This window comes from Manacus candei, unplaced genomic scaffold (genome assembly GCF_025592945.1).
Source record: "Manacus candei isolate 608988 ecotype Guabito, Panama unplaced genomic scaffold, ASM2559294v1 h1tg000010l, whole genome shotgun sequence".
NCBI classification, from domain to species: Eukaryota; Metazoa; Chordata; class Aves; order Passeriformes; family Pipridae; genus Manacus; species Manacus candei.
The window spans coordinates 1,432,674-1,453,563 of NW_026138058.1; the positions used below are offsets into that span (position 1 = coordinate 1,432,674).

Genomic DNA, 20,890 nt, shown 5'->3' on the forward strand with positions numbered 1-20,890 from the left:
AGTGTGGTTTATTCCACTTTACACCTGGAACTCCAGTTGTGATGAGTCCTATGCAACTCCTTAACCTCACATAAATGCTTAGTTAAAAACAATCATGCTGTCGTCTTAAATCGTGGATTTAACTTGAAAGTCTCTAAACTAATGTTGCGTGTCACTGCAGATATTACTGTAAAAGGAAGTAATTACAGAAATGCTCTCCTGTTTTAGACTTTGGTTTGCATATTTATCAATGTACTGTACACAGCTTGTCTCAGGTTTTCAGTTTTAGTTCCTGTTTTTATGAAATTGTTGGAAGACTTAGATGCTACTGGGAGAAGTTAATGTACACACCTTTTTGCGTCTGTTTTACCGTGTGTGAGACACTGGTACAGATACTGAGAGCTTTAGGGACTAGTTGTTTGTGATTTGTTGAACCTGTACTTCACCCTTTGCCTCAAGAAGATACGTTTGAGCTTCAAGTCTTGGAGAAGATCCGAGGGAATGGCCGAAGGTAGGAACAGCTTATGTGCAGGTCCCAAGGTGCAGGGCTGAACTCCTAAAGGGGCATTATTAAAGAGATCTGCAAAGTGGTGAGTCTTGTGGAGAGGTCATGGCTTATGTCCTTGTTAGTGTAAGATCTAGTGGGCTATCAGTTCGGGTCTTGGGACTGAAGTTCATATCGAGCAAAAGCGTGACAGGTGTGAAGAGCAGACCTGCAATATCTGTGGTCAGAAGGCACTGAATGCAAGAAATCTGCGTATGTTGAAAGGGAAATGGAGCTACTGAGAAGAGAGCAGTCAGCTGGGGTTTACTAAACAGACAAATCACACATGGCCTGTGGAATCTCTGTAGCTAAAAGACTACTTTAAGGCCCAAGTGTTTTAGAAGAGGAGTACTCTGTATGTTTGTACTGTTTTTATTGTTACCTCATGTCAGGTTATGGCCAGTGCTGGTTGCAGAATAGTGGGCTACATGGATGTTTTTGTTTTAGGGTATATTATTCAATCCATTTAAAAAATGGGTTGTAGTTATCACCAATTTAACTGATACACTGTGGAGAATAGTCCTGTGAGCATACACTTCCAGGACCTGCTGAGGAGAATCTCCATGGGGTTTTCACACAGAAACATAAAAATGGGTGAAGTTTCTTGCCTTCAGGACTCCCTCTTTTCCTTACCTCTGAAAAGTGTCTGTGTTGATGTGCCCAGAAGCGTGTACTACCGCTGGTCATAAGCATGAAGTGTGAATACTTGCTCTTGGACAAGAGTCTCTCTGGCTTGCTCTTTCCTGGAAAAACTTTAGGGGCCTCTCATTGTCATTGATAATGACTTTCTTAGCAAATAAGCAAATAGATAAGAAGCAATAAAAGTCCTGAAATTAATCATGTATCTCTTTGTTTTGTGGTGGCTCAGCAGGGGAAAGTTGGAAATTTTTTCTACAAACTCAGAAGGACACCCCTTTCTCAGTTCAGATTTGGAAAACTCCATGCCTTTATTATTTACAAGGTCTTTTTACTGTAAAGAGTGAAGGCCTTGTGTTTTCTGATAGTTTTTTTTCTTCTAGTTTTTGTTGTCAGTATGACGTAGGTTCTTTTGATGCTGATATGCACTGCTGTGTTTGCCTGTGTGAAGCCACTGTGTAACAACTTAATACATCACAATCTGGCTTTTACTTTTTTTTTCGTATACACCTTCTGGTATTTATAAAATAGCAGTGTTGGAGCAAACTATAATTTTATGTTTAGTTGTAAACAGTAATTGGTTTCTTTATTTTAGTGCTTCCTTCAGTAAAGTGTTTTATCTTAAGGTGTATGCATTTTGTCAAATAAATTTACATCCAATGTTTTAATAATGTGAAGAAATTAAACACTTTGTATGTCAGGCCAGTTTATCACTGTGTTTGGTTTTTTTATAGATTGTTGGCGTATTGGGGAGAAATGCCTTGCCCCTTGTCTTGAAGATGGAAAACTTCAGGAAGGAGTAATAACCTCACTTGAAAAGGACAAGAGTGGAAAATCATTTGCTGTTGTATTATTCTTGGAGTCTGAAGAAAGGAAAATATTAGTAACTAAACTTTGCAGAGTCAAAGACAGTAGAGGACCCTGGAAAAGCTTAGTATTTGATGATGTTGATCTGGAAAAGCCATATTTTCCTGACCAAAATCTTCCATCTCCTGCAGTTGCTTTTAAATTATCGGACAGTGGGTGTTTTATCCCATATACAATTAACAGATACCTGCGTGATTATCAAAGGGAAGGAGCCCAGTTTCTTTACAGACACTATGCTAATAAAAGGGGATGTATTCTTGGAGATGATATGGGCCTCGGAAAAACAATACAGGTATTCTTTTTGATTGTTACAGTGGGAGAACAGCATGTTTTGTGTGAACTGTAAGTCTGTATTTATGAAGCTTAACCTCTCCTTGTTGTTGTGGAGTCAGATGAGCCAGGACATGACCATCCAGGACAGCACTCAGAGCCAGGAGCCATTGCTGATATAAGATTCACTCCTGGCAGCCATAAAACTGGGATGTGACCCCTTTGGTTTACTGTGTTGAATTTACTTTGAGGATTGCTACCTGTCTATCCTGAAAGGAATTTGCACTGCAGTGCACTAAACCAACTTGGGGCCCTTACCTGACTGTAGCTTTTAAAATGTCTCTTTTCTTTTTTTCCTGAAAATAAATAGTTTCCCTGTTCTGAGAATGGGAAGGAGCAGGCACATTTATTCCCATCTCTGGACCATCCTGCTTCTGTCACTCTTTTGGAAGTGCAGCTGGGTTGATGAGAGGACAAAGTATAGCTGGATTTTTTTGTTATGCTTGGATTCTGTGTGGCCCAAATTGTTTATTTATTTTGCTATAATTAGGGTGTTTCTATGTGTGGAAATTCACTGTAATCTGTCTAGTTTAAAGTTAGCAGCTTGAGTCTGGTGGTATCTAGTCTTTGTCCCCCTCTCCTTTTTCTCTGTCCATGTGTCAAATGCAAGCTCATTCCTTCAGTGACAAGTATTGGCTGTGGTATCTGTTGCCCTTCCCCTGTTGTTTAGGAGAATGTTGACAGAAGCTTTTCAGGGCAAAGAAGTATTGTTCTGTAGCAAACTTGACAAGAGGAGTGAGTAAGCTAAACTGACAAAACTCGCTGATGATGGTCTGTTAACAGATGCTTGTTAAAAATAAACTGCATCCATTTGAAGCATGGCCATAGCAGTTTAAGAACTCAGTAGTTAGGGAAGGCTGTTTCTACTCAGAACTGCGAATAATCTGATTTCATGTGGTAAGAAGTATATATAGAAGATAATAGTAAACTGGGAGGGAGAGGGGGCAGGAATTGTGTGGTTTTGCTTGCATCGCTTTCATTTTTTGGATCTCAGAGCTGATAGTGTGTTCCTACGTGGAATTCACATATGATGGTTATTTCTTTTAATCTGTGTCAAATTTGCAGAAGAAAGGTAGAGGTTTCAAAAAACATCTTTTGTGAGGAATAACAAGGAGGGATTCTGTAAGTACACAGGTCAGAAAAGAAAGGCCAAGGAGAGTAATCTGAGGCAGGAAGCATGGCTTTAGTAGGGGCAGATTGTACCTGACCAGTCTGGTGGCCTTCTGTGGTGGAGTGATGGCAATGGTCGATCTGGGGAGACCAACAGATGCCATCTACCTAGACTTCTGTAAGGCCTGTGATATGACATCCTTATCTCCAAACTGGAGAGACATGGATCTGATGGATGGGCAGTTTGACGGGTGCAGAGAGTTGTGGTCAATGGCTCTATGTTGAGGCGGAGGCTGGTGATAAGTGAAGTCCCTCAGGACTGTTCTACAATGTCTTCATCAGTGACAGACATTGAGAGTGGTGAAGCCTCAGAAAGTCTGGAGATGACACAAAGCTGAGCACTGCAGTTGACACAACCGAAGGATGGGATGCCATCCAAAGGGACCTGGATAAACTTGAGAAGTGGGCCCATGAGAACTGCGTGAGGTTCAACAAGTCCAAGTGTAAGGTGCTGCACCTTGGTCAGGGCAATCCCAGACATGAGCACAGGCTGGGAGAAGAGGTTATTGAGGGCAGTGCTGTGGAGAAGGACTTGGGGCTTCTTGTGGGTGAAGAGCTGGGCATGAGCCAACAGTGTGTCCTTTTAGCCCTGGACTGCAGGTCAAGGGAGGTGACTCTGTCCCTCTGCCCTTTGAGACGCCACCTGGAGTGTCCAGCTCAGCACCAGAAAGATGGAGGGCCACAAAGGTGATCCCAGGGATGTCCTTCAAAGACAGGCCGAGAGAGTTGGGGCAGTTCAGCCTGGAGAAGAGAAGGCTCTAGGGAGACCTTCCAGTACCCTTTATGTTAAAGGGCAGGTTGGATGAAGGCCTGATCTAATGAATGGCACCCTTGCCAGTTGCAGGGATTGGAACTAGATGATCTTTTAGGTCCCTTCCAACCCTAACCATTTTATGATTCTGGGATCTTGTGATTTTTTATAAAACACAGTGTTTATGTTCCAGTTCAGTATGAAAAAGGCAGTTCAGTGGATTTGAAGTAAAGGGAAGAATTCACTTGTTTAGAAAAAGTTAATACATATTAAAAAATAAATACTAGTTAAACTTCATCGAGTAACTGAATGAGTCTTATAGAAAACTTATGCTTGTCAGTTGCCTGAACCTTATTGTTTCTCAATTATGATTTATGAGACAAAGACTTTTCTGGAAACCTTTATATTCTTTGTACTTCTGAACTGATTTTTGCTTAAATTGGCTTGACTGTAGAGCTCTTTCAATTCAAGCTGAGGTTGAGATGGAGGCGAGGCGAGTAGGATAATGTTGTTTCTTAATGTGAATACAGTAAGTTGTTTTCCTGTTAATGCCTCTAGGTTGCTTCTTGCTTTGTCTGGAAGAGCTGAAGATATCTCAGAGTGAGTTGCCATGTTATGGTGTTTGCTATTGTTAGAAATTTGTGATACAAATGCTTCCAAAAATGAAGGATCTGGAAGAGACAATGAGTTTTATTGTTCAGTTGAATTTAATTCTTATTCTCAAAAGGAGTTAAAAAAATAATTAAAAGTCGTTAATTAAACAACATATGCAGACTTGCAGTTCCTCTTAACCTCAGCTTATGTGAAATACTATGTATAAAAATGTTTGGGTTACTTTTATTCAACGTACCTCTCCCACCCTGCGGCCACATTAATGATGGATTTCCTCTCTCTTCTGTCCATCTGACTTTTCTCAGGCAGGTATTTTTTCTGCACTTTTGACCTCCTGACTGGCTCTTTCTCCCTGTCATTAGAGGGAAACAGCTCTTTTTTTGGAAATCAACAGTTGATAGCTTTACCTCTGCCCTGCTATGAGCAGCTGTGCAGCAGCTGCAGAAGGAAGTGTCTGGAGCTGACTGCTCTGAGGAGAAGGGGCCTGTTGAGTTTTCAAAAGAAGGGCACCTCTCTGATGATGCATCTGGTCCTTGCTGCTGCTTAGTCCCACACATACCATTTATCCCAAGTGGATTTTACGGATTTGCATGTTCTGGCCAGATATCTTTCTGCTTTATTCCTGTTTTGGTTTGCCATGGGAGCAGTTTGGAATAGCCTGTGCTGTTTGTCCTTGCAGTGGTGTATTATAAGAAACGTCTTCTCACAATCACCTTGACTGGTCTGAGGCAGGTGGGAGAATATGGCACAGCAGAAAGAAATGGTTTTGATGTTAACAACAGCAATTTGAAGGAATGGAACATACAGAAGAAGACACTAGTAAGAAACAAAACTCTAGGTTAAGCATCTTCTTCCTATTGCAAAAATAGTGTTGAGAGTATAGTTGGCAAGTGTATGTTCCTTCTGAATTCTCATCTGAGATTCAAGTGCCCTCAAAAGGAGGAGAGTTGCAGGGCATGCTTCATCTCTTATTTTTTCCTGGCTTATTTGTACCTCATCGGGGCTTTTTCACTTAGAGGATGAAAGAGTGAAATAGAGCAACTAATTGCTGTTATCATAAATTCAGGGAATTCATGGAAATCCAAGGGAAGAGGGTCCCATTTTAAAAAGTGAGACTGTTTTTTTTTTTTGTTTAGGGTTTTTGTTTGTTGGTTTTAAATCAATCACCCCCCTCCGTGAAACCATCTTACTAAGTCACATCCAGGATTTTGTCCTAAATGTTTATTTTCAGTGGAACTCATTCAATTTCTTGTTGTACATAATCACTGAGAATTGTTTTCTTTCTCAAGGTCATCTCATTTTTGGCTGCAGTGTTGCACAAAAAGGGAACACGTGAGGATATTGAAAATAATATGCCAGAATTTTTACTGAGGACAATGAAAAAGGGCTCAAATTGTAACCCGAAGAAGGTACAACTTTTAGTGATATAATCTTACGGATTTTGGTAAAATGCAATACTTGGATTTTTTTTGTTTGTTTGTTTGCTGTAGGAGTTTATATACATTAATTTTTAAAATTCAGGTACTGAAGTAGATTAGTGGTTCATGCCTTTCCTGGTAGGGTTAGGGAAGCCTTCAGTTTTCCAGACTATCTAGCTGTTATTGTCTAATATGTTACTACTGTTGATCTGCACTAAAACAAAACATTTTGAAATATCTGGGTTAGACTTGTGGCTGGAGTACTTTGAAAAAGCCTGTGTTAGTGAGTAGAAAATCAGTGTCGTGTGATTGTATTTTTAAAGTAAAAAAAAGCATATATAGCCATAATAACAGGATATTTATTTAAGACAAGTGCATATAGTTGGAAAATCTATTGCTAATAGACTTGTGACCTCCCATCTTTTCTTGATTGGCTGTCATAATGTCAGAAGTAAGTTTTACTGATAATCTGAGTAATCCAATACAGCAACAGCAAATAAAAGAAACTTCTAAAAGTTCTGTGTGAATAAAGTAATCCGAAGATCATTTTAATTTTACCCATCATGGAAACCATGTGATTTCTTTTTTCTGTTTTTATTTTATTGGAATAATTAGAGAATTTGACTGGCATAATGAGTCATACGACTAAGCTGAATAATGGATACATGTTCCTCAGGAAATACAGGCAAAGAGGAAGAGGTGAAGGGATAGCACTTCATGTGCAGAGAAACAGGAATGCTGCTGTCTGGGAGTAAGAGAAGAATGTCATTTTGAGAACATGTAATGTTGAAACAGGTCATAGGATGGACCCCACCCATCCTTGTGGGGTTTTGAAGACCTGAGTTGGGAAAGCTCTGGTTTGAATTCAGTGTTGCCCCTGCTTTGACTGTAAAGGTGGACTAAAACCTTTACTTCCTTCCTCATTGATTTTATTATTCTATGATATGAAGTGAATTGTATGAGCTGTCTTAAGTTTTTAAACCCTTTTCAGATCTTTTTGTTTTGAAGTCATATAATCGCTAGAGTTGTGGATGGCTAGACTTCATCTTTTTGTTTTCTCATCTGTAAAACAGTTTATGGTATACAGATGGTATAACAAAGCAAAGTGATAGTGTTTCACATCTTACTGCAGTTGTTAAAGTATAATTTGAGTAAGTAGTGCTGTTTGGTATTTCATTTTAGTGTTACGGTATTTTCTTCTGTACTATTTATGTACTCAGAATAAACTGATTACTTTTAAATTTGTATTAACTGTTCAAATATTTTCCATGCTATGTTTGAAGTGACAGAATTAAACAGTTGAAACTGTTCAAAGCAGTAAAATAAATCTTGAGATTTTGACTTTCCTTGTTTAGAAAGTGCTATGTTGTGGTTTTTCAAGTAATACTGTAATACATATTTGTTTTCAGACTTTCCTCATAGTGGCCCCTCTTTCAGTGCTGTACAACTGGAAGGATGAGTTAGACACATGGGGATACTTTAAGGTCTCTGTCTTACATGGCAGTAAAAAAGATGATGACATGAGTCGCATCAAGCAAGGGAAATATGAAGTTGCTCTTACAACATACGAGATACTTCGCCTGTATTTGGATGAATTTAACAGGTAATAGTTTTAATGTGTTTTTCTACATATAGAATTTTAACTAATCGTGCCTTGTTCTTTGCAAGTACTTTTTCTGTGTAATGTATTTACATTACACTGTTAAATCCAGTAACTCACTGTGCTGAAGAGAAGAATCCCATTTAACTCTGTTCGGTGACTGTAGCCTGTAATATCTTTGTGGTGGGATACTTGGTGGCAGTAAGCATTTGAATAGTTTCCATGAAGCTAGTCTTTGCTTTTAGCACACTTATGACATGTTCTCTAAAAGATGCAGGAATTGCCTGCCTGAAAACTGGTGACAACTAAAAGACACATAGAAAATATTTCTACCTTTCAATACAGTGTAAGGATACCAAAACCCTGGAATTTTTAGCAAATGTCCAAAAAGGTATTTTCCTTGTTATTTGCACTTTTCACCAGCTTGATGAAATTCTTGAGTCCTAAAAACTTTGAGATTTAAACCCACACATTTCTTATCTGATCCTAGAAGTCCTTTTCCCTTATTTTGTCTTGGAAGTAGAGTACAATTTATAGTAGCAGCCTGCTCTCAGCAGCTGAAGTTGTCAGTGGATCTGGCAATCTTGTTTCAGGTGTTGGGAAAGGTTCAGGCCCCAGAGAGTGCCCCAGTTGTCTGGACAGCCATCACCAAAACAATCAGATCTTCATCTCTGTGCTAAGGTCTGAGAAGTGCAGATAGAAGAGCAAATTAATTTTGTCAGTAGTACCCTGAATCTTTGTGTTGTCTTCGAGAGTCTCTTCAAGCTTGGTCAGGAAATAGGTGCACGTGCAGAGCAGACCTGATGTGTGACTGCCTGCAAATCCTTTGCTTCAGCTTGCTGGTTTACCAAACTGTTTCTGGTCTGTGAAGCCATGTCTTGCTTAGCTACAGTGATGGATTGGCCTCAAAAACTGCTCTTAAAAAATTAGCTATCACTGATAAGAATACATATGCTCAGTTATGCCTGTAAATCAGCATAATGAGAGATTAGGTGGAAGGAGCTAACCTATGGATTTCTGTTAAGCTCCTTTCAGAAAGTCCAATTTTTAGTATGTTTTAGGAACTCTGATATGAATGAATGTATTTAGTGGGTATCAAAAATTTCACAAGAGCCTTGAGATTAGCTAAATGCAGCCTGCTCAGGATAGAGGCTTTCTACTAAACATGTCTGTTTCAGTTTTTTATAGCCTTGAAGGATCATCAAACTGAATATTGTGTTCTGAAATATTCACTCATATATGTAAAGTGAACTCATAATAAATTCCCTCATAGGGACTTGATGGCTTAAATTAGTATAATTCTGTACAGCTCATTCTACCCTTAAGTTTTGTGCTTGAACTGGCTGCAAAATATCTGTTGGTGACTGCCTCTAGATATGTTCCTTCTAGTCACAGTCACAAAATATTGAAATTCCTCTGCCATATTGGTAGCATGTAGATATTCTTGACTGGGTTGCTTTCTTGTAGAAAACCACACACATAGAAATGTTTTCAGCTAACTGCTAGTTATGCTGGATAGTTTTTGTTGGGAAGATGAAGCATGTTTCAGTAGTTCATGTTCAGGGACTTATTTATTTTTTGTAAATCATAATTATGAGCAGAGCTAATATTGGGGAGATGTGCTACCTTCATTGCTCCAGAGATTGAAATCTGTTTTCTTCACAGAAAGCATTCGATACAGTTAACAATACTTCATTTATTTGGCTGTGTAGTTCAGCTGTTATATTCTGCCATATTCAACTATGGCAATCAATTTTACTAAACAAACAGAATATAAAGAAACTGAATAATATAGTACAATATGAAACAGGGAAATAAAAAAGTAATAATGTGTTATAATGATCGCGGCCTCTTGTGCGTCTGCCTTCACTTTTGTTATGTATGTGGGATGACAGGATAAGAAATGTCACTTAATAAAATGGTTTTTTTGATCTGCAGTGTAAAATGGTCTGCTGTGATAGTGGATGAAGCACACAGAATCAAGAATCCAAAGGCTCAAATAACTCAAACCATGAAGTCATTAAAATGCAGTGTTCGTATAGGTCTTACTGGAACCATTCTTCAGAACAATATGAAAGAACTTTGGTGTGTCATGGACTGGTAAGTAATTTATTTTTTTTTAATGGTTAAACACCTCTATATGCTAACTGTGCAGTGGGAATGGGGTAGAACTGGATGATATGGTCCCATCTGTGTCATAAAACAAACAAAAACAAACCACAACATCCGCCTCAAACCCCCGGATGTTTTGTGAGAATGTAACTGTGTTTTTTTTAATGCAGCTGTGAAGGTGAGCCCTCAGTATGAATTTTCCAGTTATTTAATACATTTGGAGCTCCTCACAACTGGCTTCTTTGGGAAATGTGGGAAGCAGTTAAAAAGATTCTTCCCCCACCCACCACATTTACCTTTTTTTTTTTCTTATGGACGCTTTTTATGTCTTCTGTCCTTTGCCCAGTAGAGAGGAAATCATTACAGAACCTTAACCAACATTGTGCCTTTGCTCTGTCCAATATGTGCAGGTCATTCTGACCTGCTTGGAGGATGAATACAAAACTGTTTTGATGTTTTTCAAAGTGCACAAATGCACTTATTTACAAAGCAATGGTCTTATCCAGAAAAACTTTTAATGGAGAAGGAGAAGTGCAACTAACTGTAAATAAAAACCTAAACAGAGAAGACTTACTGGCAGTGCTTTATAGAGGAGGAACAAAGCAGACATACTTTAAATATAAGGATATACAGAGCAGAAATAGCAGGAAAAATACTTTAAACTTAAGTATTGCATCTGGTCCACTGAAGCTATGCTTGTGTTGTTAATAGATTGTTCCAATATGTAGTGCTGCCAAGGATTACTAAATTCTTTTTACTGTTGGGTTTCTCAGGATTTTATTTAGTAGACTGTAATATCTGCATAATCTGATTTAATAAAAATGGTAAAATTTGAAAACATGACTGTTTAGCTTCCAGTTTAGGCTCTGGATGGTAGCAGCCTTGTAGTTTAGAGGTTCTGTTGGTCTGCTAAGCTTTTGCTTTTCTGGAAATTGCAAACCTTTTTCTAAGGGGTATTCTCAGCACATGAGAGTCACAGAAAACAAATGAGAAGTGGCATGTCTGAAAGTAGTATATGTTTCTATTTGCACATACAATTTTTAGTATTTTCTCTAGTGATTGTTAATTTAAGATCTCTTGCTGTTAGCCAGAAAAAAAAATTACTATATGCTTTCAATCAGTAAATCAACCCCATGAATCTGAAAAATCAGTCCAAGAAACTGCTCAGAGACATTTTTTTATCTTTAAACAGCAAGGTATTTGTTTATTCAATGTTGGGAGCAAGCCAGCTCGTGCTGGACAAACTTGCTCAACTTGAAAGAGCAAAACTAAGCCATTTTATACACTTTAGATCCATGGTTACACCATTTATTATACATATTAATAAGCAGGCTGGTCTCTGGGCAGAGTCTTTCCAGACATGCCCAGTCTTCTACTGTGGGGTCTTCTCCTCAAGCCTTCATCCCTCTGGTGGTCACCATGGACGTCTTCCTCAGTTTGACCTCTTCAGTGAGGTGACCTGAATTCTTCAAGCTTGCAAAATCCTGGCTCTGGGCCTTCTAGATCTTATTCAAAGGTCTGGTTTACCTAATTTATTACTGTGTGTGTACTACTCCTATTCTTTCTATAATAAGGCCTTTGGTCCAGTGATCAGAAGAGAACATGAGATTAACCAATGCTCCTAAAATGTTCTTCCAGCAACACAGGTATTGGGTTTGTTAGCAGGCCAAGATATCTCAGTTAACTCTTTTGGTCCTGGCCTCCTGTTTCAGTCCCCCCTTTTGTTTTTTAATAGGGCTGTACCAGGACTTCTAGGTAGCAGAGCAGATTTCAAGAAGACGTTTTCTGACCCAGTGGAGCATGGCCAGAGGCACACTGCAACTAAAAGAGAGCTGGCAACAGGCCGGAAAGCCATGGTGAAACTGGCAAGAAAAATGTCTGGCTGGTTCCTGAGACGCACCAAAGCACTCATCAGTGACCAGCTACCAAAAAAGGAAGACAGAGTAAGAGTGCCTTCACACTTCAAATGCAGTGCTAATGAATGTATCTCTTCTTTTTTGTTTTCCTGTTGTATTTTCTCTCTTTAATCGTGTCTGTAGTAGTTTATGGTTTCCTTTTGTCTTATGAACTTCAGAAGAATCCATAGCCTTGGAAGAGATGCACTTGCCATAGTGTGCTTTGTTCATGGAATTATATGATTGCATGTTGAAAAGGAGTTAGTTAAGCTGAAAATGCTCAACTAGTCTTCTGACTAGTGATTTATACATTTGTTCTAAGTGTGTTTTTGTACTTATCTGTGCAAACCCAAAGCAATGTATGTAAATCTCTGAAATTCTATGTTGAACTTCGGAATTTGCAGCTTGACACTTTGTGTGTGGAATAGTGAGCTTTTAGCTCCCTCATTTTCAATCCCTAAATAAGAGAAAAACCTCAGACATAAAGCTGATTCTATGATAAATATGTAATCCTGTTCATCTAGTGCAATTGTAAATATTATATGAAGTGATAATACTTTATTAATATAGCTAAGAGTTCTGATAAACCTTTCCTTCTAAGTAGAGAAATATATAAATTTGCAGGTGGTTTTGTTTTCAAAATTTGGTATTTAGTCTTCATCCATAGTTTATAATAATGTCATCTAAGCTGTCTTCTGAAGGAAAGATTAACACAAACATCAGTCAGTTGCTTTTCTGAATCTAGCAGGTTTTATTCTTTTCATTATCTTGTTAATGTGAGTATATGTTTAAGTTACTGCTGTATTATTACAGCTCAGCATGGTGCTGCTGCTGTGTGGGTAGCACAGGTTAAGGAATGATCTTGGGATTTCTATCTCCTGCTGCTTAAGACTAAAGACGTCACGGAGATGCCACCCATGGTCTCTAAGAAGAGGGATCAGAGTTTTGGCCACAGCACTGTGTAGATCCTTCCCTTGTCAGTGCTTATTCCATTTGTCCTGCTTGTGGTAGTGCCCCACAATAGCTAGTGCCTAAAAAAGGGAAAGAAAGGGCAAATTATGCACCTTGCAAAGCAGAGGGGAATCTGTAATTAAAGTTATGCATGTATTTCACTTTTCCGTCCTTCCTTTTCCTTCACAAAAGCTGTACTGAAAGGTTTTGAGAAACTTAACAGCAGGTTCTTGTAGCTTGACACTGATACTCTTTGTAGACTTTTGGGAGGGAATAAGATAAGCATACATACACTTTGGCTACAATTCCATGCTCTTTTGTTGTCAAGATCCACGTATTTTTCTTTTGGTGGTATGATAATTTCCTGTAACTATTTGAGCAACTGTAGTATTTATTTCTATTTTCAGTGATCTGTGATTTCTGTTCTTTGATGCAATGCTTTTTTTGCTTTTCATTGCACATAATAGTGTTTCTCGGGTTTTCTCTTTGGCAGATGGTGTATTGTTCCCTGACTGAATTCCAGAAAGCTGTCTACCAGGCTGTGCTGGAGACAGATGATGTAACCTTGGTGTTACGAGCAGGAGAGCCCTGTAGCTGCAACAGTGGCCGGAAAAGGAAGAACTGTTGTTACAGAGTAAGAATTTGCACTGTTTGGATTTTAGAGCAGAGCCTTCTGGAATTTTTGAGGGACTCTGCTGATGAAGAGCTCATTGAAATGTCTGCCTGGTTGTAGGCCATCTGTTTGGGAAATCCCAACTGGGAAACATGGGTGGCATCACAAACGTGGTGGAGTTAGGCACTTTGGGATACTGCGAAGCTTCTTGGTGTGCCTTGAGCAGGTGGCTGTTATTTATGCAGTACATTCTGGATCTGTTGTATTAATAAGTGCCCCTGTGATACAGTTGGTATTGGCAAGGTGTTACGACCCGCCCCAGAAAAAGGGAGGGGGGTAACCCAGGTTTTTATCAATAATTCCCTTGGGGTGGGTTAGAGTGAAACGACACTGAATAATCGGTGTCTGAAAACATATACTGGCAAGGTTTATTTTAACAATTCTGTATCAACAGGCATGCTAGCAGTTTGGGTGCTGTCATACAACAGTGTGACACAGAGATAACCTTTGGGGGGGGAAAGAAAATGCATAGGGGAGAGAAAGGCAGGATAAGAGCAAGGGAGAGTAAGGGAAAGAAAAGCTGAGAGTGGACAGATGTATATAGTCACGGCCCACGGGGTCCAGCGATGCTTCCATGTCTGTCAGTTGAAGTGGTGGCCTTGATCTGCCGGGGGTGAAGGAGGGAAGCCCCCACACTCCAAGAAATTATGAGTTATAGCCATGATTAGTGTCATGGGCCATGCCTTGAGCCTCCAACGTCTCCTGGGTCTGTGCTGAGTTTTTTGTATCTCGCCTGGTTCCTGCCTTTCAAGATTAGCAGAGGGAGGGAGGGGCCTGATTGCTCAGCAGATGTATCAACAGTCAAAAGCTTACTCGGCTTCTTGCCTTTTCAGGGCTTCACACCTTCAGCACTGGAGGGAGGGAGGGGCCTGATTGCTCATCAGAGGTATCATGCAAGTCAAAAGCCTGCAAAAGTCTCCTAGAATGCATAATTCATTAACCATTTCAGTCTCTGACACAAGGGTACTTCCTTAGGATGTTCAATATGTGTCAGACATGCTGCTCCCCTGTGCCTCAGGTGGTCTGTGCAGAACTGAAAATGGGAGACATCCTGAACACAGCAGGTTGTCTGGGCTTTGCTTGTTTTCTAACTTCAGCTGGATTGTGTCTTTCTGTGCCATTAAAAATGCACTTGGTTTTGCTTCATTGAAGGGAGAACTGTAACAGCAACCAGAGAGCGCAATCTCAACTTTGTCCACTAGTAACAGCTTTGAAGATTTCTTCAATCTTCTCTGGACTTCTTCAATACTGCATTAGTCTGGCTGTGTATCTGCTTTGCCCACATCACTCAGAAGGCTCAGATAAAGCACCTCTTTTAAACATTTAGAAACACATGTCTCATACTTGCTCCTCCCTGTTTTCTTTCTGACTTGTTCTGATTCTTGGTCAGTGTTTTGGGTTTTTTTCCAAAGGATGTAGCTTGTTCAGTCTTCCAAATCTTTCTTTATGCACAATCCCCCTATCAGTCTGTTTAATATTCTGTGGATACCAATCTTCTTTTGCAGGCTTCTCTTTCTTGTATGTTTTGTAGAAAAATCAAAATGCTGTTGAACTTGATTCACAAAGGGCAGTAGGCAGGCCTGCAGATAGTTAAGTGATGTTATGGACTGTCTTCTTCCGAAGTTAACCATGAAATTTAGTAACTTGAGAAGGGAAAGGAGAACAAATATTGATCGAAATCAGCCAGTCGTAGCCAGAAAAATAGCTGATGCAGTAGCTGCTGCTGTGTTGTAAATGAATGTTTGAAGCTTGAATTATGTTCAAAAACTTATATTTTTGCTGTAGAGAAAAGTGAAGTTAGGAGCTGTAGAGTAAGAAGTCATTGAAACAGCTCTGGTTTGATTTACATTTAAGTCAGGTGTAAAGTTACCATCTTTTTGTCTACTGAGCAGTTCTTGACTATCTTAGTGTGATATCGACAGAAATTACTATCTGAAATGTTTAGCAAACTATGCACGTAGCTGTAGGGTTTTTTCTGTTTGAGAAGGTGTTTCTATAAGTAGGATCACAAAGCTGATGGGAAGAACACCCCGAACTTGCTTCTTTTTTATTAAAAATATAGTACACAGCTCTTTGGGTTCAATTATAGTTCTACTTAGAACTGTTAATGCGTTAAACCTGGTAAGAATAGTATTTATTTTAGATCATTACTTATTTTCAGGAGTATTTGTTCACGTAAACTTTTTTATTTGTAGGTAAATGCACATGGTGAAACAATTAAGTCTCTGCGCTTCAGTTACCTGACGATCCTGCAGAAGGTTGCCAATCATGCTGCACTGCTGCAGGCAGACAACACGAGCAAGCAACAGGTTAGTCTCAGAAGTATCTTGTGAAAAATGGAATGAAAACTCTCGAATGAAAATTTTTTCTGACCTTCTGAAGTCTTAACTAACTGCAGTTAAGATATTTTGCAAAATTCCTTTTCCATTCAGCAGTTCAGAATGCAAACCTTTTAAAGGCATCATACAAAACAGCATATTCATTTAGTTGATGCATATCTGAAAATAAGGGTTATAGAAACATCGGAGAGATTAGGAGGGAGAGTAATTTTTAGTGATTTCTAATAGTGCCATTTCTTTTACATTTATGATGAGTGCTGATAAGAGGAATGACTTTGTGCAAATAAATAAATAATAGGCAATTAGGGTGCACTTTTTTTCTCTAGTACTTTATATTAAGAACTGATTTTGTTTAAATGATGAGAAACATGCTTTAGAAGAAAATACTCAATGAGACATCACTATCAGTTTATCTTGTTACTGTGGCAAGTCACCTACAAGACCCACAAACCAGTAGAGTTTTTAGAAATGCTTGGATGTGATCCCTAAGATCCAGGAATGGACACTGGGATTTAGGAATGTTACCACTTTCTCTCAGAAGCCACTGAGGAAGAGAAATCAAGTATCCCAACTTATTTTGCAAATTTGTTCCATTGAAGCAGTTTTACTTTTTAGGAAATGTCACTCTGACTGTCCAGGGCTTTATATACGGTATGTACCCAAGTGTTTTCAGTGGGCTTCTTTTCTGTATTCCATATGTAGTTTTTTATTGTAATAACATTTGGGGTTTAAATAACCTCTGAAATAACACAAGTATTTTTGATTTAATCTATCGCACCATTCATAATTATTAACTGCCAAAATCCATTGAAGAAACCGATACTTTGTAGTATTTCTTACTTTTAGTATTAAAGTCCATGTTTTTGTATTACTTTTAGTATTAAAGTCCAAGTTTCATATTTTAGGTGAGATATGTGATCTTTTCTTTCTCTCTGGAAAGGTGGACATAAATACGTGTGAGGTTATGTTCAAGTTCAGACCTAAATTCTAGCAGTGGAGCTTTATGTGGCTCTTACAGTTTAAATGCACTTCCCATGCAGTTTTTTGTTGTATCAGTGGAACAATATGTAATTCCCATGTTGGCTTATTGTGCCAGTGGGTCAAGAGAAATGCTGGTACAAAACTGTTGGGTAATGCAAAACTGAAGGCAACAGAATTTTTTGAGACTGACAGTTCTGGCCAGTCCTATTGCAGTTTTTGGCCAGGAGAAGAAACTTTGAGCATCTTTTACTCTAGTAGCTACAATCCATGGTTTCAGATTAGCAATCTCTTTTGTTTTTAAATGAAGTAAAGCAAAGCACACAGGGGGTAGTTTATGCAGTAGTTTTGTAGTGAACTGAATAAAAGCACACATAACTCTTCTTGAGATAGTTTGGAGATCACATTTCAACCTGTTTAACTCCTTGTATGGCTTACTGGTATCCCAATATAGCTCTAATTTTTAAGATCTATTCAGTCTTTCTGCTTTTCTTCCAGGAAGCACATATCAAACGAGTTTGCAGCCAGGTATTTTCCAGTTTTCCAGATTTTGTGCAGTTAAGCAAAGATGCAGCCTTTGAAACCATTTCGGATCCAAAATACAGTGGAAAAATGAAGGTAAACCCATTCCTTAGAAGAAAAATAAGTATTATTAATAGTAATACGTCTGTGCTATAGTGTATGGATGTAAGAAAATGTGCACCTAATAGTTGTGGGGGTTTTAATCATTCTATTTGTGGTTGGTCATACCACAGCAGGTATCTGCTGTCATGGATCAGGATACATCTGGGCAAAGACTGGATAAGATATTTGGAGATGTTAGCTTCATGTTTAATGGTGGGCATGGAAACTACCCTTGCAGTCAACAGAATTGTTGGTTCATGAAACCATGGATTCCAGTGGCAGTTGGGGATACTTGGGAAAGAAAAGAGAGCAAAACAAAATCATTATGGACTTAATAATTAGTGCATACCTTCAGTATTGTGTGTACTTCCAGTCCCTCCTCTCAAAAAGCATGTGTTAGACCTTGAAAATGTTCAGAAGAAGGTTCAGAGAAGGGCCACAAAGGTGATTAGTAACTGTGGGTCAGAAGCAGCCAAGTAGGCTGAGACTCTCCAGCCTGAAAATAATGTCTTAAGGATGAATGTGAGCGGGACTGTGGTGGTTTGAGACCCCCAAAAATCCAATTTCCAAGTCCAAGCCCCCCTCCCACAACTCACCTCAGTGTGAGAGGGGTTTTCCAGACACAAGACTCAATATGGGGGGAAGGGAATTATATTACAATTATTACACAAATAAATGTTGTAATACATTATATACATAATCCTAACTATCTCTCCTATGGTAAAGCAATATTTACATTGGATTAAATCTCTTTTCCCTCCAATAAAAGTCCAGAAGGGAAGAAGGAAGGATCCTTTCTGTGTTCAGGGCAGCAGTGTCTCTCCTCTTCAATGCAGCAGTCGTAGCTGGAGTTGTTGTAGCTGGATCTCTCTCTATTACAGGGACCTACACAATCATAAGTAGTATGAATCTGGTAAAGGTGTACTGAATGCTTACTGACTTTTTGAACTCTTGGACATTATGGACATTAAATGAAAATAATAGAAGTCCTGCTAAAGTTGACTAAAATAAATGTGTCAAGTATGAATCTGTAAAACACCTTACCTCAGAAACTGTCTTGCTCTGGTTTCAGAGAGGAACAAAAGATGTTTAATGATGTCTAATGCAAGTTAAAAAGAAGTCTGAGGTACCCTACTAAAAAGAAACCCATACTAGTTTTAGGAGTGTTCCTGGGCTGAGAGTAACTGAGAAATTAGAAGCTGTGCAGGATTTTTGCTCTCTATAAGCCTGGTTATTCACAGTTTTTGTTTGGGACTGGTGGCAGTTGGGAAGACCACATTGTTGTAACAGTAATGGCTATTACCACTTCATTGATTTGTTATTATGCAAGCAACACCTTTCTTTACTATTATTACATATGTGTGAGATACCTGCATGCTAACTTTGTTGTATACACTTATTATCTCATGAAAATGAACATAGTTGTTAAATTTTTAACAATGCAAATATTTAATACATAGGTCTAAAAACAAAGTCCATGATCTTCAGTAGTTCTTATGAAGCAATTCTGTTACTGGTTATTCTCCCATGGTATTGCTCATGTTATTATTTTTTATATATATATATTTTATTTTTTTTTAATCTTGCATGGCTTTCTCCTGGAAAAGCTGGCAGCCTGTGGCTTGGAGAGGCACATTCTTTGCTGGGTTAAAGACTGGCTGGCTGGCTGGCCCAGATACTGGTGGTGAATGGAGTTACATCCAATTGGTATCTGGTCACTGGTGGTCCCCCAGGAATCAGTGTTCAGCCCAGTCGTGGGCTAAGGATCTCCATGAGGGGATTGAGTGCACCCTCAGCAAGTTTGTGGCACCTGGGTCGGAGCAGCCCTGCCGAGCAGGACCTGGGGGTGCTGGGAGGTGAGAGCCTGGATGTGAGCTGGCATGGAAAGCTGAACATGTCCTGGGCTGCATCAAAAGAGATGTGTCCAGCAGGTCAGGGGAGATGATTCTCCCCCTTTACTCCATTCTTGTGTCCAGCTTCACAGCACAAAAAGTACATGGACCTGTTGGAGCGAATCCAGAGGAGGGCCATGAAGATAATTAGGGGGATGAAGCAACACTCCTACAAGGAAAGGCTGAGAGAATTGAGGGTGCTCAGCCTGGAGAAGAGAAGGCTGTTAGGGTGACCTTACTGCCACCTTTGAGTACCTGAAGGGAACCTAAAGAAAGCTGGAGGCAGATCTTCTGCAGTAATAGGGAAGGGGGTAATGGCTTCAAACTGGAAGAGAGAGTAGGTTTACGTTAGATAGTAGAAGGAAATTCGTTATTCTCAGAGTAGTGCGGCGCTGGAACAGGTTTCCCAGAGAAGTTGTGGATGCCCCATCCCTGGAAGTGTGCAAGGCCAGGCTGGATGGGACCCTGAGTCTAATAGGTGGCATCCCTGCCCATCCATGGTGGTGTGGTTTGAAACTGGATGATCTTTAAGGTCCTTCCCAACCCACACCATTCTATGACTCCGTGATCTTTGTGCCTGGAAGGAGGAGTTTTATGTAATGGGCTCTGTAGCCATATTGAAAAATCAGCTGGGTTTTAGTCCATTAATTTTGACTTCAGAATAATGATGATGCCAAAAACTAGATCATAAATGTCTGACTTGCTGTTTTGTTTACTATTCTAAATTTTAAAAAGGAGGCTGTTGGTGATGATTTCGGGTTTTATGCTGTGGAAGCAAAGTCATTCAGGAAGTATTTAATTTAGAAAGTCCTCTTACCATGAGAAGGTAATCACAGGAGAGTCAATAGACACTAGAGCTTGAAAACTACTTTGTCAATTTGTAACATGTTTGTTTGGAAATAACTGAGACAAATGATAGTAAAATGTTTTTAATAACCTTGTCACACTGTAGTACTTTATATTTTCTGTTTCATAAATAAATTCTAGAAACTACTTGAAATTCTTTTGTAACTTTCATCTAGTAGTGTAGACTGAATAGATATTACTTAGGCTTTTAAATTAAAATTTAGTACAAACTACACAGAAATTTTGGTACAGATGATTACTCTTTTGTAAATGAGCATAGTTGCAAGGTTTTTGACATTTTTTTAAAATTTATTCAGGGAAAGGTTTGGATTTTTAATGAAGTTTATTAGCTAAGCTGCTGCAACTGTTTTGAAGAGTTGAACAGGTTAATCTATCTGCTTAAAGTATCTGTTATTCTCGAAGCCAGCAGAGATAGAACACATAGGAAACATAGCTTTTTCTTTGCAGGTTGTTCACACAGAAGTATTAGGGACTGCTTGGAAAAGAAGATGAGTGAGCATAGCTTTACAAGCCTGCAGTATTTCTCATTACTACTTTGTCTGATTATTTCTATGGTTTTGTTAAAATTCTGGCTCAGAGAGGCTCTACTAGCATTTTAAGTGTAAAGGGCTATTAAATGCCTAGGCACTTAAAATAACTTTTTTTTTATTTA

General features: G+C 39.0%; 1 protein-coding gene across 2 annotated transcripts in view; it reads left to right on the forward strand.

The window, feature by feature from the left end:
* Positions 1–20,890, forward strand: part of ERCC6L2 (ERCC excision repair 6 like 2) — a 43,533-nt gene that overhangs the window by 819 nt on the left and 21,824 nt on the right. For both annotated transcript variants that reach the window (XM_051777323.1, XM_051777324.1), the window contains exons 2-9: positions 1,894–2,318; positions 6,179–6,298; positions 7,717–7,910; positions 9,846–10,007; positions 11,755–11,962; positions 13,359–13,499; positions 15,734–15,847; positions 17,354–17,473. In XM_051777323.1, coding sequence (XP_051633283.1) covers positions 1,894–2,318; positions 6,179–6,298; positions 7,717–7,910; positions 9,846–10,007; positions 11,755–11,962; positions 13,359–13,499; positions 15,734–15,847; positions 17,354–17,473 — 1,484 coding nt within the window. The remainder of the gene's footprint in view (positions 1–1,893; positions 2,319–6,178; positions 6,299–7,716; positions 7,911–9,845; positions 10,008–11,754; positions 11,963–13,358; positions 13,500–15,733; positions 15,848–17,353; positions 17,474–20,890) is intronic.